This window comes from Hyla sarda, chromosome 1 (assembly GCF_029499605.1).
Source record: "Hyla sarda isolate aHylSar1 chromosome 1, aHylSar1.hap1, whole genome shotgun sequence".
Taxonomy (NCBI): Eukaryota; Metazoa; Chordata; class Amphibia; order Anura; family Hylidae; genus Hyla; species Hyla sarda.
Genome location: NC_079189.1, coordinates 329221596 through 329245221, shown reverse-complemented (window position 1 = coordinate 329245221; position 23626 = coordinate 329221596). Strand labels below are relative to the sequence as shown.

The following is a 23626-nucleotide window of genomic DNA, read 5'->3' as shown; positions in this document are numbered from 1 at the left end:
CTATCTTTGGTGATCTTCAGCTAAAGAAGGGATTAATAGATCCTACTAAATTCTGATTCATGTTCTTTATCAGACTCATTAAGACATCAGTCTGTGGTTATCTATCAAACTGATATAAACAACCGTGCAGTCTAGGCCTCCATTGGTGTGCCTAGACTGTTGACACTATAATGTCAGTCAGGAAGAATGGTGCCTTGTGTCTGATATTGGTGGACATTGTTGCACTAAAATTGTTTGGCTGTTTGGAGAAAAGACGTCTTAGGGGCAATTTGATCACAATGTACACATATATGAATGGACAGTACAGAGCTCTTTCTAGTGATCTTTTTGTACCTTGGTTTTTTCTACCTATGTTTAGAGGAAGGAAGGTTTGACCATCATCACAGATTCTTTCATATAAAAGCAGTGAGACTATGAAACACTTTGCCCCATGATGTTGTGACGTCTGACTCACTAAACAAGTTCAAGGGGGGCCTGGATGTTTTTCTAGATAGTAATAACATTAGAGGTTATGGATTTATGGGGATAGAACGTTGATCCGGGGATTCATTCTGATTGCCATATTGGGGTCAGGAAGTAATTTTTGGGGCAATTGGCATCAGCCTCATGTTTTTTTTTCCTTCCTCTGGATTAACACAGTAGGGTTTAAGGTTGAACTCAATGGACTTTTGTTTCTTTTCAGCCTTACAAACTATGTTACTATGTTACAATAGTTTATCAACACTTTGGGTGTAAGTGTCTACTTCAGTTAAAGTGTAGCTCCCACCATCCTTATTTTTTTATTTTTTTTACTGTCCCTGCCTATTGCCCACCTAACCCTAACCCCCTTCCTGCTTTAATTTTTATTTTTTTTTACTATATTAAAAATGCCTTTTGTCTGCCTGGTAGTGTGCTCCCTTACCAGGCAGACTTTCCCAGCAGGCACAACATCACTGATGCTGAGGGGGCACACTTCCGCCCTTAGTTCATCTACACAGGGTGCCTCCAGCTGTTTCACCACTACAACTCCCAGCTTGCCCTGACATCTATTGGCTATCAGGGCATGCTGGGGGTTGTAGTTGTGAAACAGCTGGAGGCACCCTGTGTTGAAAACAATAAAACAATAAGTTAGGGCCATGTGGCGCTACCCCATTCCGTTCCCCCCACCCCTTGTTGAATTCCCATACCCCGCTCTCCCCCAACCTCCATGTAAAAACCTTGAACCCCGCACTCACCTAAAGATAGATACATACTGCAGAGTCCAGCAGCCGGCGTGCAGAGGCAGCAGCGGCGGCGGCGGAAGCGACATGTGCGGGAGGAGTGGCCGTGTGAGCCCAGGGAGCCAATGCGCTCGCTCCCGCCTGTCTGATTGACAGACAGGGAGCGAGCGCAGGCTGAATGAATAAGGACCGATGCCCGGCCGGCATCGGTCTGAATTCAAGCATGACGTCACGCCAGCCTGCAGCCGGCCACTAGGAGGGAGACCCCTAGTGGCCGGTTTTCAAACTTAAATTAAAACGCTTTTATAAAAAAATAATAATAATAATAATAATTATGAAAATATATTAGAGATATGTTGCAGTACATATGTACTACAACATATAGAAAAAAAATGTTGATGACAGAGCACATTTAACCTCAATTTCCTAAGTTGTAAGCTGCACTATTTTAGTTTAGATTTTAATGTAAGAGAAACCTGTAAGCTGTTAAATTCTGCATGGAATCCAGATGGAAAATATGCTGCAAATGCTCCTTCAAATCTGCCTCAAAATCAAAGTCACATTGACTTCAATGGGATTTCATAGCAGAAATCCGCCAGAACAAGTTCACTGTTGTCGCAAGAATTTTCGAGCAGATTTTCCAGGTGAAAAAACTCATCCATTCGTATTTTATCTGTTGGCCACAGCTTCGTTCTGCGGTCGACACATTGCATTCATGCAGAGAGCTGGGGCACCAGGCAAGTGTAAAATTCGCACCAAAATCTGTCCTGGCTGGACCCAAAAAATTGCTGTGCAGTTAGGATAGGGCATAACTTTTTTGATACTCTTTAACTCTGATACTTTATCTTTTCAGTTATTTTTTTATTTTGAAGAATTAGTTGAAAGAAGGGAAAATATTAAATGCTGGGGAGCAGAGCTGTGACATTGAGGGTTCCCCAATTGTTAATCATGCCTATTAGAATTTGTAACACCCGGAGCAATGTAACAACCCAAGGATGCTACAAAAACTCTTTATCTTCACCGGCGAGGAGGACAAAAAGACATAGTGACAAAGCAGATTTTACCCTATATGACGTGTTGCCTCCAGTTAAATAGGTTAAAATGGGATGACAGGTTCTCCTTAATACAGTCATTTTGGATAATCAAAGTATACTGTAAATGAACCCCTTTATTGGTTCTGTAGGCGTTTCATTTTAAGACCTGAATATAGTTTTTAGACTCCAAAAGGATTTTGTTTTATTCATGTAAAGTATATCACAGCTTTGCATCTTTTTCTGTAGCTTCTAGATGAAAATAACTCAGATTATAGTAACAGCTGGTAGGAAGTTGGAAGGAATCCAAATACTGCTTTTAGTTACAAATGACAGTGTGCTACTTTCTTCCCCAGTGTCTGCAGATAAAGATACAGAAATAGGTGTGAGATAAGAGATGCTATGCCGATGATTCCACAGTCCTTTTAGAGAACATGTAGCTATTACCCTGTATCAATAAATGATTATTAATAAATACTGTATACATTGTGTCGAATTTTTATGCCTCTATCACTTATATTTACAATAGAAATCCCTCTTTTCATAGCTCACAGTGTTAGAAATCCTCTCAGGGGAAGGGGGCGTGTCCCTCCCTTGTGGTGGTGGGAGGTGATTGGTGAGTCTCCTTATTTTGTTTAAAAAAAATGAAAACAAAAGGGGGGGGTGATTAAAACTTTTATTAGTGAAAGAGCTTATTTACATTTATTAACTTTTTTTTTTTTTTTTTTTACACTATTACATGCAATCTTTAGATTGCATACACTGTTCAGTTCTGTGCAGTGTTATCAGCACTTTATTAGTACAGGCTGCTGATCAGGACCCCACAATTTAATTTGCGGTGGACCCGATCAGCCCACTGAGCTAGCAAGGATGAGATATTTTTTCATTATAGACGCTGTGATCATCTTTCATTGCGGAGTCTAAAGGGTTAATGCCAGACATCGCCCTGATTGGCAGTGTCACCCAGAAGTCATGGGTCCCAGTTGCTTATAGCAACCAGGTGGTATAAAAGCGCTCAGGAGCCGACATTGGAAGTTTAATGTCATTAACCCCTTCCTGCAGAACGCCAGATATATACGGCGGATGACGTGATATCTTTGAGCATTCTGCCGTAGATATATGGCATTCATTAAATGTGTGTTCCCACGGCGCTGATCGATTTAATCAGCTAAAGTCTCAGTGTGTCCGGCGGGAGACCACTTCTGCCTGACACCCCATGACCCCATTTGATTAACCAGGTGATCGGGTGTGCCGATGCGGCGAGATCGGCGGGTGCGTGGCAGTATCGTCCGTTGTGTGGAGGGAGCCCGGAGGTCCGGCGGCAGCAACGACAATATGGGGGTAAGTGCTCTCCCCCTTACAATATGCAAAACTATGACTCCCAGCATGCCCAGACAGTCTGGGCATGCTGGGAGTTGTACTTTTGCAACATTTGGAGGACCACAGTTTGGAGACCACTGTGTAGTGGTCTCTAAACTGTTACTATCCATATGTTGCAGCTAACGGCTGTCCGGGCATGCTGTGTGCTGTAGTTTTGCAACATCTGGAGGGCCACACCTTGGCGACCACTGGTCTGCTGCATGCCCTAGCTTTTTATGGGGTGCAGTTTTATTTTTGCACTTTTTTGGGGGGCGTATGAGGTCCGCGCCACCAGTGACTATTCTGCGCTGTGTGGCCGGACCGTAGCCCATGTGAAAACTACGCTAATTGCTGATCAGTGAATTATTGCTAATCATCACTTTTTTTGGTAAAGGTATTTTTTTTGCTCTTTTTTGGGGGAGTTTGCGGTCCGGCCACACAGTGCAGAACAGTCGCTGGTGGTACGGACCACAAACACCTTAAAAAAAGAAGTGCAAAGAAAAACAACTGCACCAAAAAAAAAGTGCTGATCAGTAATAATTCACTGCTCAGCAATCAGGTCTGCACACGGGGTATGGTACGGCTACACAGCACAGAACAGTTACTGGTGGCACTGACCGCAAATGCTCTCCAAAAAGTGCAAAACAAAAAACCTGCACTGCAAAATACAGATACAAATTGCAGCTACAATACACACTTACCTCCCCCCCCCTATAAAATATAAAAACCCCAAAGGCTCTTAGGTGGAGGAGGCATACACCATGCACTTGCCTCTGACACAGAGACCGCCAATGAAAGAGAGGAGAAAGACCCTGCATTTCTTTCTCCTCCCCCATGATCATCCAGTGATGATGAGTCCCCCAGAAGGCAGCGCCGCAGGGCAATGCCAGTAGAGGTCCCCCATACTAGTGACCCTGTCCCCAGAATTTCCACGGCAGATGTTTCTGAGGCAGAAATACCAATTCCGGAGTCCACAGTAAGCATAGACATGTCTAATCTTTCTGCGGAGTCCACACAGACATGCACTGCCGTTTATGAGACAACGCACTTCCGTGCACTCATAGCGCCGGCATGCTCTGCCAGCGCTCCACTGTCGGTGGAATGTCTGCATGGAAATTTTCCATGGGGACATTCCACTATCTAAATATAGCCTCAGCCGCCCTCATACAAATCGCTAATTTAGGCCTCAAATGCGCATGACGCTCTCTTACTCCAGAGCCCTGTCGTATTTCAAGGCAACAGTTTAGTGCCACATATGGGGTATTTCCGTACTTGGGAGAAATTGTGTTACAAATTATTAAGGGCTTTTTCTCCTTTTACCACTTTATGAAAAAGAAATTGGGGCTACACCAACATGTTTGTTTAAAAAAAAAAAAACATTTTTTTTACACTTACATGCTGGGTTTTTCCTTTATTTTTCATTTTCACAAGAGGTAAAAGGATAAAAGCCCCCCAAAATAAGTAATGCAATTTTTTCCCAAGTACGGAAATACCCCATATGTAGGCATAAAGTGCTTTGTGGGCGGAGAGACCATCATGCACATTTGAAGTATAAATTGGGGATTTGCACAGGGGTGGCTGATCGTACCAGAGGTTTTGACATAAACGCTAAGAACAAAAAACCCACATGTGACCCCATTTTGGAAACTACACCCCTCATGGAATGTAACAAGGTGTGCAGTGAGCATTTACACCCCTCTGGTGTCTGAAAGATTTTTGGAGCAGTGGTCCGGGAAAATGAAAAATAAAATTTTTCATTTGCAAAGACCACTGTTCCAAATGTGGTGAGGGTGTGATAAGGGCAGATGTTATTACTCTAGGGGAAGATGGCATTGACCCATTTTATTTGTGATGCCAGGGCATGGTTAACCTCTGCCCTAACCAAGGTATGGCCACTGGATCCTGGGCTAGGCGCAGGGCAAATAATGACTCCGACTCGAAGTTACGGAACAACGGCAGATTTACAGAGTGAGTCAGATGGAATAGTCTTTACAGCTCAGTTAGGCCCAAGGAGATGACCAGTAACTTTAGTGACTTGCAAACTCACAGGGACTTGTAGTAGACTTGGCTGAATTATGCAGACCCACGCTGAATTTAGACAGACTTGACTGACTTGACTAGGACTGACTAGACTTCACCCCTTGTGTAGCTTACCAGGTTTTGACGTTCACCTGTGGGGCACTTGGTTGGTGGAAGCATGGCTGCGTGGTTAGGCCTTGGGTCTCTTCAGGACACCAGACACTCTCAGGTCTTGACTGTTCTGTTCCTCAGGCTCATCTCAACTTTGAACTAGCTCCTCCCTTAGTTTATATAGGAGGTCTTTTGGGGAGTCCTATAGGTCACGACACAAGTCACCTGGTCACTGATACCTTCCCTGGTTACATAGGCTTAGCAACAATATTTAAAGACACACATGCCTCAAAAGATTAACCAACACATAACATTTTATGTGATGGTTAAGAAAATATTGCATATTTAACACTTGACAGTCCATAAGAGGTATGTGGACCCAGGAGACACTGCAATAGAGTCTGCCAGACAGGACAGCAAGGGTACAGGGGTGCCACTCCTATACTGGGCCACCACACAAAAATCTCTGAAATGCCAGCGGGGTTAACCCCTTAACGACGCCGGACGTAAATGTACGTCCTGGTGACCTGGTACTTAACGCACCAGGACGTACATTTATGTCCTATGCATAACCGCGAGCATCGAAGCAATGCTCGGATCATGCGCAGCAGGTCCCAGCTGTTGATAGCAGCCAGGGACCCACCGGTAATGGCGGACATCCGTGATCCGCCATTAACCCCTCAGATGCCTTGATCAATACAGATCACAGCATCTGCAGCATCGCGGTCACTAAAATGGATGGTTGCCCTCAGCGCTGCCGCAGAGATCCGATCAGCCAGAATGGCAGACACAGGTCTTCTGCTCTGGTCTCCGATCGAGCACACCAGAGCAGAAGATGACCGATAATACTGATAAGTGCTATGTCCTATGCATAGCACTGAACAGTATTAGCAGTCCAATGATTGCTATGAATAGTCCACTATGGGGACTATTAAAGTGTCAAAATAAAAGTAAAAAAAAGTTTAAAAAATGTGAAAAAAACCCTCCCCCAATAAAAACATAAATTGTCCCATTTTCCCTATTTCACCCCCAAAAAGTGTAAAAAAAACCATATTTTATATACATATTTGGTATCGCCGCATGCATAAATATCCGAACTATTAAAATAATGCCGCCGCTTATACGGAAAAGTGAAAAAGTTATAGGTCTTCAAAATAGGGGGATTTTAAACGTACTAATTTGGTTAAAAAGTTTGCGCAACAGTAATAGAAAAGTATGTTATTATGGGTATCATTTTAATCGTATTGACTCAAAGAATAAAGAACAAATGTAATTTTTACCGTAAATTGTACAACGTGAAAACAAAACCATCCAAAATTTTGATGAAAATATAAAAGAGTTATGATTTTTTGAAGGCTAGGAGGAAAACATGAAAACGTATAGTTTGCCAAATAGTGTGCCATGGGGGGTGTTTTTTGCTGTTCTGCCCCCACGGTGGCTTTCTTTATGCAACATGCCCCCCAAAAACCATTTCTGCAAAATTCTCTCTCCAAAAGCCAAATTTAGCTCCTTCTCTTCGGAGCCCTGTAGTGCGCTCGCAGAGCACCTTATGTCCACATATGAGGTATTTTCTTACTTGAGAGAAATTGGATTACAAATTTTGGGGGGCTTTTTTTTTTTCTTTTAACCCTTGTAAAAAGGAAAAAAAATGGGGCTAAAAGAACATGTTACTGCAAAGAAATTAGATTTTGAGTTTTCTCCTCTACATTGCTGCTATTCCTGTGAAAAACCTAAAGGGTTAACAAACTTTCTGAATGCCATTTTGAACACTTTTTAGAGGTGCAGTTTTTATAATGGGGTCCATTATGGTGGATTTTTTACAGAAAGGCCCCTCAAATCCACTTCAAACTGAACTTGCCCCTGAAAAATTCCGATTTTGAATTTTTCATGAAAAATTGGAAAATTGCTACTAAACTTTGAAGTCCTCTAATGTCTTCAAAAAGTAAAAATATGTCAACTTTATGATGCAAACATAAAGTAGACATATTGTTTATGTGAATCAATATATCATTTATTTGGCATGTCTATTTTCCTTTCAAGCAGAGAGCTTCAAAGTTAGAAAACTGTTAAATAAATCTTTTTTCAGGTCGCTAAATTTTATGAGCATTCTTTTTAAATCTGAAATTACTCTGCTGGCAAACATTTATTTTTAATCAACCAATTTTTAATCATCCAGAAAGTTGAACAGATTTGTAAATTAATTCTATTTAAAAATCTTAATCCTTCCAGTACTTATCAGCTGCTGTATGCTCCACAGGAAGTTCTATTCTTTTTTAATTTCTTTTCTGTCTGACCACAGTGCTCACACCTCTGTCCATGTTAGAAACTGTCGGGAGCAGGAGAGGCTTGCTATGGGGATTTGCTTGTACTCAGGACAGTTACTAACATGGATAGAGGTGTCAGCAGAGAGCACTGTGGTTAGACAGAAAGAAAAAACTAAATTTCCTCTGTAGTATACAGCAGCTGATAAGCTCTAAAAGGATTTAGATTTTTTTAAATGGATGTTATTTACAAATCTGTATAACTTTCTGGCATTAGTTGATTTAAAAAAAACTAATACATTTCAAGCAGAGTACCCCTATAAGAAATATTGTCATACTTTATGAATTAGTTAATTAATCACTTATACAATATGTCTACTTTATGTTGGCATATTTGGATTTATGTCCTTTTACTTTTTAAGGACGTTAGGCAATATCCAAATTTTCATTTAAATTTCCAAAATCTAAAAATGTAGGAGTCACTTCATTTCTATTGTGGATTTGAGAGGCCTTTTTGCACAAAACCCCATACATCATTGCATTTTAAAAACCGTGCCTTTCAAAACAGGATTTAGGAGTATTTTTAAAGGGGTATATCGGGAATTTTTTTTATTTGATTGTGCTACAGGGGCTGTAAAGTTAGTGTAGTTCGTAATATAGTATCTGTACCTGTGTGTGACGGCTTTCTCACAATTCTTCTGTGATTTTCATCCCAATATTAATTTTTAACAGCATACAAAATGACTGTTGTCTCGGATTTTTCCCAGCTTGCAATGCGGTCGAGACCTGACTCACTAGTCAGCTGATGACAGGGAGCCTGTCTGCTTCAATGGGTGGAGTGAGATCAATCTGCAACTAATGCAACAACTGGAGGCACTCTGATTGAAAACCACAGGTCTGCAGCTCATTTATGTTTCAATGGGTGAGGTGGCTGATGTGTGGGAAGGAGGAAAATTGAATCATGGGATTTGTAGGCAAAAAAGAAAACTGAAAACAGGAAATAAAAGTTCACAGAAAGCTAGTCACAGTGTACTGGTAATCTCACAACATAGCCATATAGCCCCAAGACAAGTACAGTTCCTTCCTAAGCATGTCCATTATTGTCTGCCAGGTACGTACTAAAATCACCTTATGCTGGATAACCCCTTTAATTCTTTAGATGGTTCACAGAAATTAAAGCAAAGTCAAGGTGAAATTATATTTTTCCACCTTTTTTTTTTCCTACAGTGTTTACCACAAATAGCATACCCCTTTTATAGTATGGGTCATTACTAGAGATATGTGAACTTACAGTAATTCGATTCGTCACAAACTTCTCGTCTCGGCAGTTCAGCTTTCAGGTGCTCCAGTGGAAAAGGTGGATGTCCTAGGAGAGAGTCTCCAACCCACCGAAGTACCTGAAAGCTGAACTAATTAATGCAGGCTAAAGTCAGCAACCGCCGAGCCGAGAAGTTCGTGACAAATCGAATTACTGGAAGTTCCCTCATCTCTAGTCATTACAACTACAGTTATACCAATTATGTGTATTTTTTTTTCTTTTTTCCTTATTGCATTATAAATAGTAATACAATAAAGAAGAATAGTGTCAATAACGTGTTTTTCAACCTTTTCAAATTAGACACTCAAACTGCTTCCAGTTGCGCTGTTTAGAGCCTCTATCAGTATTTCCTTCAGATTTCATGGACAGAATAGCACAGCATGCGGCGCTATTCATAATGGTGTTTTAAATGGCACTGGATCTCTGTAATGGCTTCTATTTACAAAAGGGTAATTAAAAAGCATGTAGCATGCTGAACACATTTTTTCAGTATGCCCCTCCCATTAATGCAGGACATGCCACCAACGGATGGCATTTAGATCACAGATCCCAAAATTAAGACCTCAGACTAGACCTGCTAAATGTATAGAATTGATGGCAAGTAATCCCTTATATAAACCCTAGCTCAAACCTACCTATCATAAAGACCCCACCCTATATTCATACTCCAGACCCTATATATATATATATATATATATATATATATATATAAATATATATATACAGATTCCCTAAAAATGACCCATAATAGTGCAACCTGTATAAGGATCATGATAATGGAGGTGGCAGGACATGTCCCCTCCATTATCATAAGGTGGCATGCTGCAGGGCTAGTACAGTACACAAAGAGAACTTGGGGGGGCTAGCATGGTCCCTAGGTAGCACAAGCCAGTATTATTCACTTTACATTTATTTATTTATTTATTTAGGTACCAGATCAATAAAGGACTCCTGTAATAAAAAATATATATTATTTTTGCAAGATAACCAGTTCATTAAGTAGCAACAGGCACAGAAGTAACAATTGCAGAGTTCAGAATGTCAGCATGAAGACATTGGATCCCAGTTTGTGCTTCTAGCTCATGCTCAATAATCTCTCACTGTCAGTGCCATCCTTCATCAGGTTCTTTTGCACTCAGGTGGTCAGAACTGTCCTGCAGACTCTTCCCAGCAGTGACTCAGGTTGGGCGGGCTCCATCAGAACCAAATCCTTCAGATTGTGCACCCCGGAGCTCTCCACACACTGCAGTGACTTTTATTATGAGGCTGCAGGAGCAGGAACCACAGGCAACAACTATTCTATTAGCTTGTTAAAGGATCAGGTAATCTATTTTTCCAGACATGAATCGTCACTTGACCGATGTTGCTGGCTGTGGGTTACAACAAGAATTTTGAGTACTATGCCCTAGTATGAAGCTGACAGAAAAACCTATGGTGAATTGCGTAGGCTATTATAGGGTAGGTTTATTGGATAGGTCTGAGAAATATATTTACCAAGTCAATATACCTCTGGAAGGGTTTGTATATGAATGTGTATGAGGTGTAATGAAAAATGCTAAAGGGGTTATCCAGGATTAGAAAAACACAGCTAATTTCAAAAACAGTTGTTACGCCGAGCGCTCCGGGTCCCCGTTCCTCCCCGGAGCGCTCGCCTCATCCTCGTTGTTGCAGCGCCCCGGTCAGATCCACTGACCGGGTGCGCTGCGGTCCCGCCTCCAGCCGGGATGCGATTCGCGATGCGGGTGGCGCCCGCTCGCGATGCGCACCCCGGTCCCCGTACCTGACTCGCTCTCCGTCGGTCCTGTCCCGGCGCGCGCGGCCCCGCTCCCTAGGGCGCGCGCGCGCCGGGTCTCTGCGATTTAAAGGGCCAGTGCACCAATGATGGTGCCTGGCCCAATCTTCCCAATTAGCTTAATTAGTTTCCACCTGTGCACTCCCTACTTATACCTCACTTCCCCTGCACTCCCTTGCCGGATCTTGTTGCCCTTGTGCCTAGTGAAAGCGTTTTGTGTGTCTAAAGCCTGTGTACCAGAACTTCTGCTATCCACCCTGACTACGAACCTTGCCGCCTGCCCCCGACCTTCTGCTACGTCCGACCTTGCCTTTGTCTACTCCCTTGTACCGCGCCTATCTTCAGCAGTCAGAGAGGTTGAGCCGTTGCTAGTGGATACGACCTGGTCACTACCGCCGCAGCAAGACCATCCCGCTTTGCGGCGGGCTCTGGTGAAAACCTGTAGTGACTTAGAACCGGTCCACTAGCACGGTCCTCGCCAATCCCTCTCTGGCACAGAGGATCCACCTCCTACCAGCCGGGATCGTGACAGTAGATCCGGCCATGGATTCCGCTGAGGTGCCGCTGTCAAGTCTTGCCGACATTTTCACGATGATCACCCAACAAAATCACCAGCTGGCATACTTGTCCTCCGTGAAACAGCAACTGAAGTCACAGTTACAGCAGCTGCTGCCACTGACACAGCAGCTGCAACTGCAACAACCATCTCCTCCGCCGTCTCCTGCAACTCCTCCGCAGCGTCCGGCCATGGATTCCGCTGAGGTGCCGCTGTCAAGTCTTGCCGACATTTCCACGATGATCACCCAACAAAATCACCAGCTGGCATACTTGTCCACCGTGACACAGCAACTGAAGTCACAGTTACAGCAGCTGCAACTGCAACAACCATCTCCTCCGCCGGCTCCTGCAACTCCTCCGCAGCAACCGGCCGCTCCTAACCCCTGCTTGTCCCTGCCGGACAAATTTGATGAGGACTCTAGACTCTGCCGTGGTCTCCTTTCTGGAAAGGCCTTGTCTGGGGCCACACCACTCTGGGACCGCAATGATCCTGCCACAGCCACAGTCCAGTCCTTCTTCGCTGAGGTCCGTGGTGTCTTCGAGGAGCCTGCCCGAGCTTCTTCTGCCGAGACTGCCCTGCTGAACCTGGCCCAGGGTGTTTCTTCCGTTGGCGAGTACGCCATTCAGTTCCGTGCTCTTGCTTCCGAGTTGTCCTGGAATAGTGAGGCTCTCTGCGCGACCTTTAAAAAAGGCCTATCCAGCAACATTAAAGATGTTCTGGCCGCACGAGAGACTCCTGCTAACCTACATGAACTCATTCATCTTGCCACTCGCATTGACATGCGTTTTTCCGGATGGCGTCTGGAGCTCCGCCTGGATATGGACTTTGTTCGCACGAGGCGTTTTTTCTCCCCGGCTCCTCTCTCCTCTGGTCCTCTGCAAACCGTTCCTGTGCCTCCCGCCGTGGAGGCTATGCAAGTTGACCGGTCTCGCTTGACACCTCAAGAGAGGACACGACGCCGCATGGAGAATCTTTGCCTGTACTATGCCGGTACCGAACACTTCCTGAAGGATTGTCCTATCCGTTCTCCCCGCCTGGAAAGACGTACGCTGACTCCGCACAAAGGTGACACAGTTCTTGATGTCAACTCTGCTTCTCCACGCCTTACTGTGCCTGTGCGGATATCTGCCTCTACCTTCTCTACTATGGCCTTCTTGGATTCCGGATCTGCAGGAAAAATTTTTTTGGCCTCTCTTATCAACAGGTTCAACGTCCCTGTGACCAGTCTCGCCAGACCCCTCTACATCAATTGTGTTTACAATGAAAAATTGGACTGTCTCGTGCGTTACCGCACGGAACCCCTCCTAATGTGCATCGGACCTCATCACGAAAAAATTGAGTTTTTTTTCCTCAGGTTCTTTGGCCCCAAGAAGAGGGGGAGACCCAAGGGGGGGGGGGTACTGTTACGCCGAGCGCTCCGGGTCCCCGTTCCTCCCCGGAGCGCTCGCCTCATCCTCGTTGTTGCAGCGCCCCGGTCAGATCCACTGACCGGGTGCGCTGCGGTCCCGCCTCCAGCCGGGATGCGATTCGCGATGCGGGTGGCGCCCGCTCGCGATGCGCACCCCGGTCCCTGTACCTGACTCGCTCTCCGTCGGTCCTGTCCCGGCGCGCGCGGCCCCGCTCCCTAGGGCGCGCGCGCGCCGGGTCTCTGCGATTTAAAGGGCCAGTGCACCAATGATGGTGCCTGGCCCAATCTTCCCAATTAGCTTAATTAGTTTCCACCTGTGCACTCCCTACTTATACCTCACTTCCCCTGCACTCCCTTGCCGGATCTTGTTGCCCTTGTGCCTAGTGAAAGCGTTTTGTGTGTCTAAAGCCTGTGTACCAGAACTTCTGCTATCCACCCTGACTACGAACCTTGCCGCCTGCCCCCGACCTTCTGCTACGTCCGACCTTGCTTCTGTCTACTCCCTTGTACCTCGCCTATCATCAGCAGTCAGAGAGGTGAGCCGTTGCTAGTGGATACGACCTGGTCACTACCGCCGCAGCAAGACCATCCCGCTTTGCGGCGGGCTCTGGTGAAAACCAATAGTGACTTAGAACCGGTCCACTAGCGCGGTCCTCGCCAATCCCTCTCTGGCACAGAGGATCCACTACCTGCCAGCCGGCATCGTGACAACAGTTCCATGTCTGTCAACCAGGAGACAGACGGGGAACACTTTTTTGAAAGAAAGTAGCTCTATTTTTCTATTCCTGGATAATCCCTGTAAGAAAATAATAAGACATAGCTATTTTCCAGTAAGTACTTTTTGGTTTCATCAGTACAATAACCATGAAGTCCTGTTGGATGCTAAGGGATGTATGTTTTATTTGTTGTTTTAAGGGGGTGTCCAGTATGAAAAAACATGCCTTATTTCTTCTAAAAACAGAAGCATATGTGTCCACTGCTAGTGTTCGGCTTTGCAGCTTAGCCATATTGAGGATATGTTCATGGCATGTGCACTAAGGAGTGATGTTGCATGCAGATACTGCATATAATACTGCAGTAGCAGCAATATGGAAGTTACATGGAAATTGACCTATGGTGTGTATTTTTATTCCGCACCTCAATTTAGGTTGCAGACAGTACTGATTTGCTGCAGTTTTTCCCCCTTGACTTCAATGGGCAAGTTAAAATGTGCAATAAATCAGTAGTGTGGCAGTATTTGCTGCAGAAATGCTGTGATCCACAACAAAATCTGCAACTGTAGTTAAATAAATAAATAAATGTTGCATTAACGTTGCAGATTTTTCTCTGCATAAAATCTACTGTATTTATGTGCCCTGTGAACTTACCCTACTTTAGCGAAGCTGCAAAACCAAACACAGCTCTTATACAGGTATAATGCAATTTCTTGAGAAAAAAAAGCTGTGTTTTTCTAATCCTGCATGACTCTTATAATATCTTAGAAAAGAATGATATTGTCAAATATATAAAAAATAGTAAACACATTGCAGCATACATTGATAAACTGGATCTGTCCTTACATTAGCATGAAAAAATGGCATAAGAGGGTAATAACTAGAATGGGATCTGTGTAGCAGAGTCAAACAGCAAAAGTACCATCTGCATGATTTTGTTAGCAATTTGGCACAATAGACTAGGCTGTCTTTTTCAACATACAACTAAAATTCCTTAGAAGGCATTAAACAGGCCACATGATGTAAGAAAAGAAATATGTGTGGACAGATGTGATGATGCGGCAGTCTACCCCTCACAAATCCTAAAATGTGTAATCTGCATCCCTTCATGCCCAGAGGGCATTGTACAAAAACAAAACTTGTTAATATGGCATCTGATGCAAATCTATTGTGATAGTGATATTTAACAATAAAAGTCTTTTGAAAATGACCATTAAATGTTACATTAACTAGACTTCTAAGTTAAAGGGGTACTCCGATGAGTACTTCTTCAATTACTCATCAGCTGCTGTATACTACAGAGGAAGTCGAGTTGTTTTTTTCTTTCTGAGCATAGTGCTCTCTGCTGACACCTCTGTCCATGTCAAGGACTGTCCAGAGCAGGAGAAAATCCACATAGCAAACCTCTCCTGCTCCAAGCAGTTCCTGACATGGACAGAGGTGTCAGCAGAGAGCAGTGTGGTCATACAAAAAAGAACTATACAACGTCCTCTGTATACAGAATCTGATAAGTACTGGAAGGATTAAGATTTTTTTAATAGAAGTAATTTAAAAATCTGTTTAACTTTCTGGCACCAGTTGATTTGAAAAATTTAAATAAAAATGGGGTGGTGTAAAAATAAAGGCATTTTCCCCTCCCCACAGCTCCTGCACTGACTCACTGCCAATCATTAGCCACAGTTGTGACCCACCTCAGTCAGTGATTGGCTTGTATAAACAAGAAGCTAGACAAGTGGGAATCGGATGACGTCAGGTTGAGAGTTGCAGGGAATCGAGGTAGGTGAGTATGACTATTTTTTTTTTTTTACATCACCCCAGACATAAATAAAAACATGTCTCAAGACAACCTCTTTATCAAGTAACATCACCTTGTTTTTGCTCCATAACATTTAAAATAAAAAATTAAGCAAGATTACAAAATTTTTTTTGTTACAAAACTTCTACCACCTTGTGTCTACAGATTTTTATCCAAACCTACGAGTTTGTATTATTATAGTGTTTGGTCTAATCCTGCACTGATCTGTTACGTATTTTCTCATGGTCCTGCCTACTGGCTGTAGGTTAGCATGTACCGTATTTTTCGCCGTATAAGATGCACTTTTCTTCCCCAAAACTGGGGGGGGAAAGTTGGTGCGTCTTATAAGGTGAATACACCCCTATCGCGGTGGTCCCCGCAGCCATCAACGGCCAGGACCCGCGGCTAATACAGGACATCACCGATCACGGTGATGCCCTGTATTAACCCTTCAGACGCGGCGATCAAAGCTGACCACCGCGTCTGAAGCAAAAATAACACTAACCCGGCTGTTCAATCGGGCTGTTCGGGACCGCCGCGGTGAAATTGCAGCATTCTGAACAGCTTACAGGACACCGGGAGGGACCTTACCTGCCTCCTTGGTGTCTGCTCCGTGCCGCAATCCCCTGCATGGCCAGCGCTCTCCTTTGTTGTCATCATGTCATCGTGCACGCCGTCCCGTCATCCAATAGGAGCGGCGTGCGTAGCGACGTCATGGCGGCAACGGAGAGCGAGGATACCCGACAGCAGAGATGTTCCGGAGCGACGGGGACACCCCGGGGACGCGGCAACAGCGATGGAGGGCGACATCCAGGGCAGCGGTGACAAGCGGTGACGGTCCGGAGCGGCGGGGACACATGAGTACTACCTCCCATACCAGTGGTCTTCAACCTGCAGACCTCCAGATGTTGTGGAACTACAACTCCCAGCATGCCCGGACAGCCAACGGCTGTCCGGGCATGCTGGGAGTTGTAGTTTTGCAACATCTGAAGGTCTGCAGGTTGAAGATCACTGTCCTATACTTTACATTGTATTTGGTTCAGAATCTTTATTTTCTAGATTTTTATCCTATAAAATTAGGTGCGTCTTATATGCCGGAGCGTCTTATATGACGGAAAATACGGTAATCAAATGAAGAGCAATGATCTGTGGAAACATATGCTATTGTTTTGCTAAAAGTCGGTGAATAGAAATGAACAAATGTGCCCACAATATTGGGTAAATCAAAGTTTTGCCAGTTTTAGGGGAATAGTAAAAACATCACAAAGCAATGAATCTGGGGAGTCAGGAGAAACAATTGTCTCTAGTGGTGAATACCATTGCGGGTCATTTCTTTAAAGGATATGTGTCCCTGTGCAGCACACCGGTTTCATGTCTTGAGACACAAAGGATGTTGACTTACCCCTGTAAAGGTCATTCACTCTTCAATCAAAAGGAGACTTGTCTCTATGATTTTATATCTTTATAGGTGCTTGCATCAAATGAACCGTCATGCAGCACAAAATATTCTACAATGATATATAGTTGTATATGCTCAAATTAAATATTCTTCTTTTAGTTAAGGGTCAAACATTAGCTGCCTGTTTGTACATCTGAAATTGCTGATATGTCTTTTCCTATGATAAAGCAGGAGGTCCCTGAGTGCTTTATCTTTCTAATATTTAAAGTCCACTCCTCCCCTCCCCTCCCTCTTCTCACATACTCTTGCATTAAGAGATGAGTGTCTCAGTTCCCATTCAAGCACTTTGAACACATGCAGGATCTCACTGTTCTGGCATCCGAAACACAGCATCCAGCTCCCAGAGGACTTTCCTGTAAGGATCGCATCTGCTTCAGGAGTAATGTCTTCACAAGTGAATAACCTAAGTCATCCAAGAGTTATTGTCATCTTCTCGGGATTTTAATAACTAAGAATACAAGCAAGACAAGGAGATCCAGGCTGGAGTCATCTGTGGAGTTTATAGGAAAACAGTTTATCCTGTGATAAATAAGGGGGGGCTGCATTTTGTTTCATTAATGCTTTGGAAGAATACAGTAGTTCGGTGGTCTCTAACCTAAAGGAACTAAAGCTGTTGATGTACTGATGGTCACAAAGTACAGTCTAATGGTGTAGAGAGATGAGACCGGATGATATCAACCCTCGCACTGGACTGGTGGTAGCCTTGGTGAGCATATTCCTTGTCTTCGGCTTTATGTTTACAGTGTCAGGGTTCAAAGGGGAAACTTTGGGATCCATTCCACTTATTGCTATAGGACCAGCTATATTTCTTCCCGGTGTGGCAGCTATTACCCTGACCAGAAGAACTGATGGCTGTACTAAGTGGCCCTATAAGTACTGTACCTGCTGCTGCAAGAAGGGGAAAGATAAAGAAAATGTGGAGCTTCTGAAGACTCCATCAGACAAAGAGTCCGGTAAAGGGAGTTCTAATGAGCTGGATAAAAAGGCTGAAAAAAAGGAAAAGGAAGAAGGATGTGGACCCAGTAATATCACCACAATAGATGATTCAAGGACGCTCAACAATAAGGTGGATGGAGATGAGGTTCTGAGGTACCTGGACAAGTGCTATTCCACAAATACTTTGCCTGGAGGAGTGGAAAACCACAACACTTGTTCTGTGTTTGATAAAAAGTGTACTCCCGACAGAATTATCTACACTGTCACAGAGGAGAAAGTTACTCTTGACCCCAGAGATAGTGATGCAGAAGCCTATTCTAAAGGGGGGGACAATTCCTATAACAGGTATTGCTGTTACGTAAAGACAACAGAAGTCAACTGGGACCAAGAGACAATTGTCTAAACCCTATATGCACATACATATTTATATTGTACTAGAATGTTTTTGCACTGCATGACAGATCCAAGCTCTGTTATAAAACCAGTCCAGGTATTTATACATGACAGCTTCCCGCTAGGCGGTTGCTGCAGACCAGCATGTCTAAGATCATGGGTCACCTGTTTCCTTTGTGATGATTCTGGCCAATTGTTTGAGGTCTGAACACAGTGCCTTGATATGGAGCTGGATAAGTGGGATTAGCTATCAGACAATGAGCAGGTAGAACAGCTCAGGTAAACTGTACCCAGTTGATCCTTTAGTGCACTAAAAGCTATTGTCTTTAGCTGACTAATAAGTTGCTGTAACAACAATTTCTTTTTATAAATCATGTATGACCCCAAGTATCAGGTTACACATGGCGGAACAGGTACCTATATATGTTCCTGGTAATTGGATATGTCCCAGCTTAGCACTGCAATTATCTACCATACGTGCATATGTGCTGACATATACAAGAATTCTCACTAATAAGAAGTATGAATTTAGACAATTGGCGGCTGTTGCTAATATCTGGTTACAGAGTGATAAGAGGGCTATTATTTAGAGTTTTTAATATGTTGTGTAAAATTATATCTTCATTTTATTTATAAACAAAATACCTTTTTAATATTCATTTTATTAATATTTATAATATTAACTGTGTTAATAAAGGAAGCACTGTTTTATTACTTATTTTATAAATAAAATGAAATATTTAGATTATGCCTATTGTAATATTCTATCTTCATTTTTGCCTAGTAACTTGCATAGGTCGCTAAGTAAACTAACTGCAAAAGCATATTGATAAATTATACTGCTAGACTATAATACACAGAATAAATCTTACATCAGTTACAGAAATATTATTGATAATTACAAGAATATTATTACACTGAATGCATTTTAACCTATTATGTTTTGAAAAGTATATCATTTTTGCAACATATTAAAATATTCCATTTTTTTCCTATTCTGCATTAGCAAGCTGGGGCCAGGTGTTATTTGGATGCTTCAGAATTTATATTTTATTGTTTCCCTCCTAAAAAATCCATTTGCATCCCTTAGAATTATTACTGACTATGTATTTAAAACTATTGTTTGTAAAGTATAGGCTGTTTAATGAACAGTAAAATATATTGCTTGCATATAAGCTGTGGAATTGTTTGCATTGTTTTTTTCCGGTTTGATACATTTTTAGTAAATCAATGCTTTGAAGAGCAATGCATTGATGTTGCTGTTTGCTGGGGTATGTGAGTATTTGCTAATATAGGACATGGTTTAATCTTACACATTTATAATAGCTTTTGTATAAGTTTTTAATATGCTGGCTTCACCTCATCAATTCTTGAAGGTCTTGTAAAATAAATTGTTTCTTAGACCTCTGGCTATGAAAAGATTAATGTCAGAAAGTTGACTAAGCTTTAAAACGCAAAAGGGGAAAGTTCAGCTCTGCCCATCTCACTTGGGGAAGAGGAAAAAGAGGTAAAAGGCATTGACCTTCAAAAGTAATGACATTAAGAATATTTACCTTATGTTAGATTAAACTGGAAGTGCTATTGGAAAACATCAATAGTAAAATTATATCATGCAGACACATTTGCTGTTCCATAGCTAGCAATTCACATTAAATAGTTATTTCCAGCTCTTGACATTTTTTATGGGATCCGCCTAATGTGTATGTATCTTGATATATGCGGTTTTGAGACTCTGGTGAGGAGTCAGGTAAGCGCCAAAAGTGGCTGGCAAATTCATATAATTTTCATTCACTCAGTTTGAAGGGGTACTCCGCCCCTAGACATCTTATCCCCTATCGAAAGGATAGGGGATAAGATGTCAGATCGCTGGGGTTCTGCCTCTCGGCTGCAGGACCCACCTGTTGCGGCTTCCGGAAACGCTGGAGGCTTCGGCTCCCAACCACGGTGACGTGAGATTATGACGTCCCGACTCCGCCCCCGTGTGACATCACGCCCCCTCCCATAGACTTGCATTGTGGGGGCGGGGCATGACGTCACAGGGGGCGGAGTCTTGACATCACGATCTCACGTCACCGTGGTTGTGAGGCGTTAGGATGAGAGCCTCCAGCGCTGCTGGAAGCAGCAACAGGTTGGTCCTGCAGCCGAGATCCCGGGGGTCCCCAGCGGCAGTACCCCCGCGATCTGACATCTTATCCCCTATCCTTTCGATAGGGGATAAGATGTCTAGGGGCGGAGTACCCCTTTAATTATATTTATCTAACATGTATGTCAACGTTCTCAGCTACTTGGCACACTACTGCCCTGTGCCCACAATGTATTGACCCAACCTAAGTCTTAGCTCAAATAAGTTAGTACAGGTGGGTGTTCATGTCCCAAACTTTGGCATCTCTATGTCTCTTTTTTGGCTTCGTACAATCTCCTTTGTGTCCTGTTGGTAGGTAAGTCTCAGCATGAATAAGCCATACACTAGCAATCTTGCCACTTTTGGGTCCTTATTTTGAGCTCAAAGGTAAATTGCAAACTAAATAGACCACACAGGTTTTAGCATGAAATCCTGAACTCAATGTCGCTCAATGGCTGGAAAATGTTGCCAAAAGTGCTACATTGCAGCCATCATTGCAATCCTAGCAATTAGGCACTAAGTGAAAAACTAAGGGAACAACCCTCATATCAGGGATGATAATAGACTTTTTTACATCAGCACCATGAAAAGTGGGTCTACTAAAAATAGTATGTGTCTAAATTATAAAACTATATTTTAAATTTTTACCGATGAAGTCACTGTTGTACCCACATCCAGCACCCAAGCCACAAGCAAAAACATAAACATTAAACATAAACAACAAGGGCAGAATGGGCAATCCTGATGTTGACTGAATATTTAAGCTAGTAATGATTAGTGTTGCTCGCGAATATTCGCAATTCGAATATTATTCGCGAATATCGCATATTCGCGAATTCGCGAATTTCGCGAATATAGCGCTATATATTCGTAATTACGAATATTCGTTTTTTTTTTGGTTTTTTTTCTTCACAGTACACATCACAGTGATCACCCCTCTCAGCTTCCAGCTTGTGTGGTGTAAAGAAGGCTGTAATACTACTGTGTGAGACTGGCGCGTGAAAATTCGCATATGCGAACATTAGCATATGCGAAAATTAGCATATGCTAAATTTCGCATATGCGAATTTCCACATATGCTAATTTTCGCATACGCGTATTTTCGCATACGCGAAAATAAAACGAGAATATAACTAATATGCGAATATTCGCGAATATATGACGAATATTCGTCCATATATTCGCGAATTCGAATATGGCCTATGCCGCTCAACACTAGTAATGATCAATATTTAAGCTCTAAGCTTATAAGGTAGAATTGTGCACAAAGTTTCTTATATGTATTGCCATATTGGAATGTGTTTCTTTTAGTCCCTCCACAAAGTTTGTGCACTTGTTAGCCCTTAGTTGTAAAGGTTGGTAGAATTGGTATACATTGGTCCCACCACACCCTGCGAGAGTCGCTGGCATTAGGAATGAGGTTCCCTGGAATCCAGGTTGCAGCAGGATGGGTCAGTTTTGGACAAGGAGAGAGCCCTACGTCCATGTGACAATGAGCTACAACATTATTGGGAAGGGGACAGAGGCTTGAGGACAGTGTTTAGGGCCATTGTGGTGACAGGGAAACCTGCTCTGAAAGTGTACAGACGACAATGGGTCTGTATTGTAGCTGCCAAGGAGAAAGCCAGTGAGCTCAAGGAAATTTGTGATGTAGAGCCTGAAAGAAGCTTTCCTGATCTCAATGTTATTTGTTGCATTAAGCAATTTATACCGGTACATATGAATATGCCTAGAATATATGTAACCAATTTCTTGACACCAAATTGCATTATTTAAAGCCTTATGACCTTAGTAATATCCAGTAATATCCCCTTAGTTAAAATGGGAGTTAAAGTGTTAGCTATGTATTTCAGAATAATTCCATAACAATAAGAATAATAAGAATAATAGCAGAAACACTTTTCTCTGCATGCTGTAAAAACACAAACCAGTAATACTGTAATACACCACCAGTGCTAACATTGTATATTCTCAAAATGAAGACAGACAGAAATTTCCAACTCACTTGGGACCAGAGAAATGTGTACAGTAAGGTCATGTGCACACACTATAAAAAAAAAGCTGTATTTTGCTTTGTGCCTTTAATTTTAGCTGTTGAGGGTTAAAAAACATAGTTTTTAGAGTTTCACAGCTGTTTTTTATTGTGTGTAAACATGGCCTATGGGTAAGTTCACCTTTACCTAATCCACTGCCAATTTTATACGGAAGAAGTCTAGTGGCAAGACCAACAGTTAGTCAGGATTGGGAAGACCTTTGACAATTTACCCAGACAAAACATGTGTGCTGAGGCTTGAAACATCAGGACTTTTAGGGTATGTTCATACTGCGGAATTCCGTCAGGCAGCCGCTGCCGAAGATACTTCGGCGGTAGGACCGTGGGGCACAGCGCTGTCACCATTGACAGCTATGCAGCACTCGAGGAATTCTGCGCAAAAAATGAACATGTTCTTTCTTTGCGTGGAACAATTTCAGCGGTATAGCCGTGTGAATGAATCTCATGGAAGACCCATTCACACTGATGGGAATGTTCACTGCGCATAATTCTACTTGCGAAATTCCGCTCACAGAATTGTGCGGGAATTCCGCAGTGTGAACATACCCTTAGGCCCCTTTCACACTACAAAATTACTCTATAAAATCACACTATTTCTCCTGTTACTATCTTCCATCACAAAATAACTATTATTATTAATAACGGGCTATAATGGGTTAAAATGACTATTAGAAAAATCCCATAGACTATAATGGGATTTTCTAACGGCCGTATAGGATTTTGTAACCGCCGTTTTACAGCTGATTTTCGGACAGAACTTCGTACGGATCTTTAAAATGAAGTCATTTTGTAGTGTGAAACAAGCCTAAAAGTCTGATCTTCTCCTTCAAAATGATCAATGGTGCCTTGTGGGGATTATATGCCAAAAGTTTTATTGTGTAAAAAACATATTTATCCAAGTTTAAGTGGAGTTGTTGTATTGTTAAGTTGTATTGTAAGTGAGACATGGCTGGATGCGAGCTATGACTGGGTGGGTAATTTGTAGGGTTACAGTTCATTCAGAAATGACCGTACAAGTAAGAAAGGGTGAGGGGTTTGATTATACGTAAAATCCGGTCTTGGGCCCATTTCTGAAGAAAATGAACATGTAGAGTCTCT

The 23626-nt window shown here is 42.8% G+C and overlaps 1 protein-coding gene across 1 annotated transcript; it reads left to right on the top strand.

Moving 5' to 3' along the window:
* Positions 1-17507: 17507 nt before the first annotated feature.
* On the top strand, positions 17508-19535 carry TMEM215 (transmembrane protein 215). Its single transcript, XM_056519501.1, has one exon. The coding sequence runs from the start codon at positions 17683-17685 to the stop codon at positions 18361-18363; it is 681 nt and encodes a 226-aa protein (XP_056375476.1). The 5' UTR covers positions 17508-17682; the 3' UTR covers positions 18364-19535.
* Positions 19536-23626: the final 4091 nt, after the last annotated feature.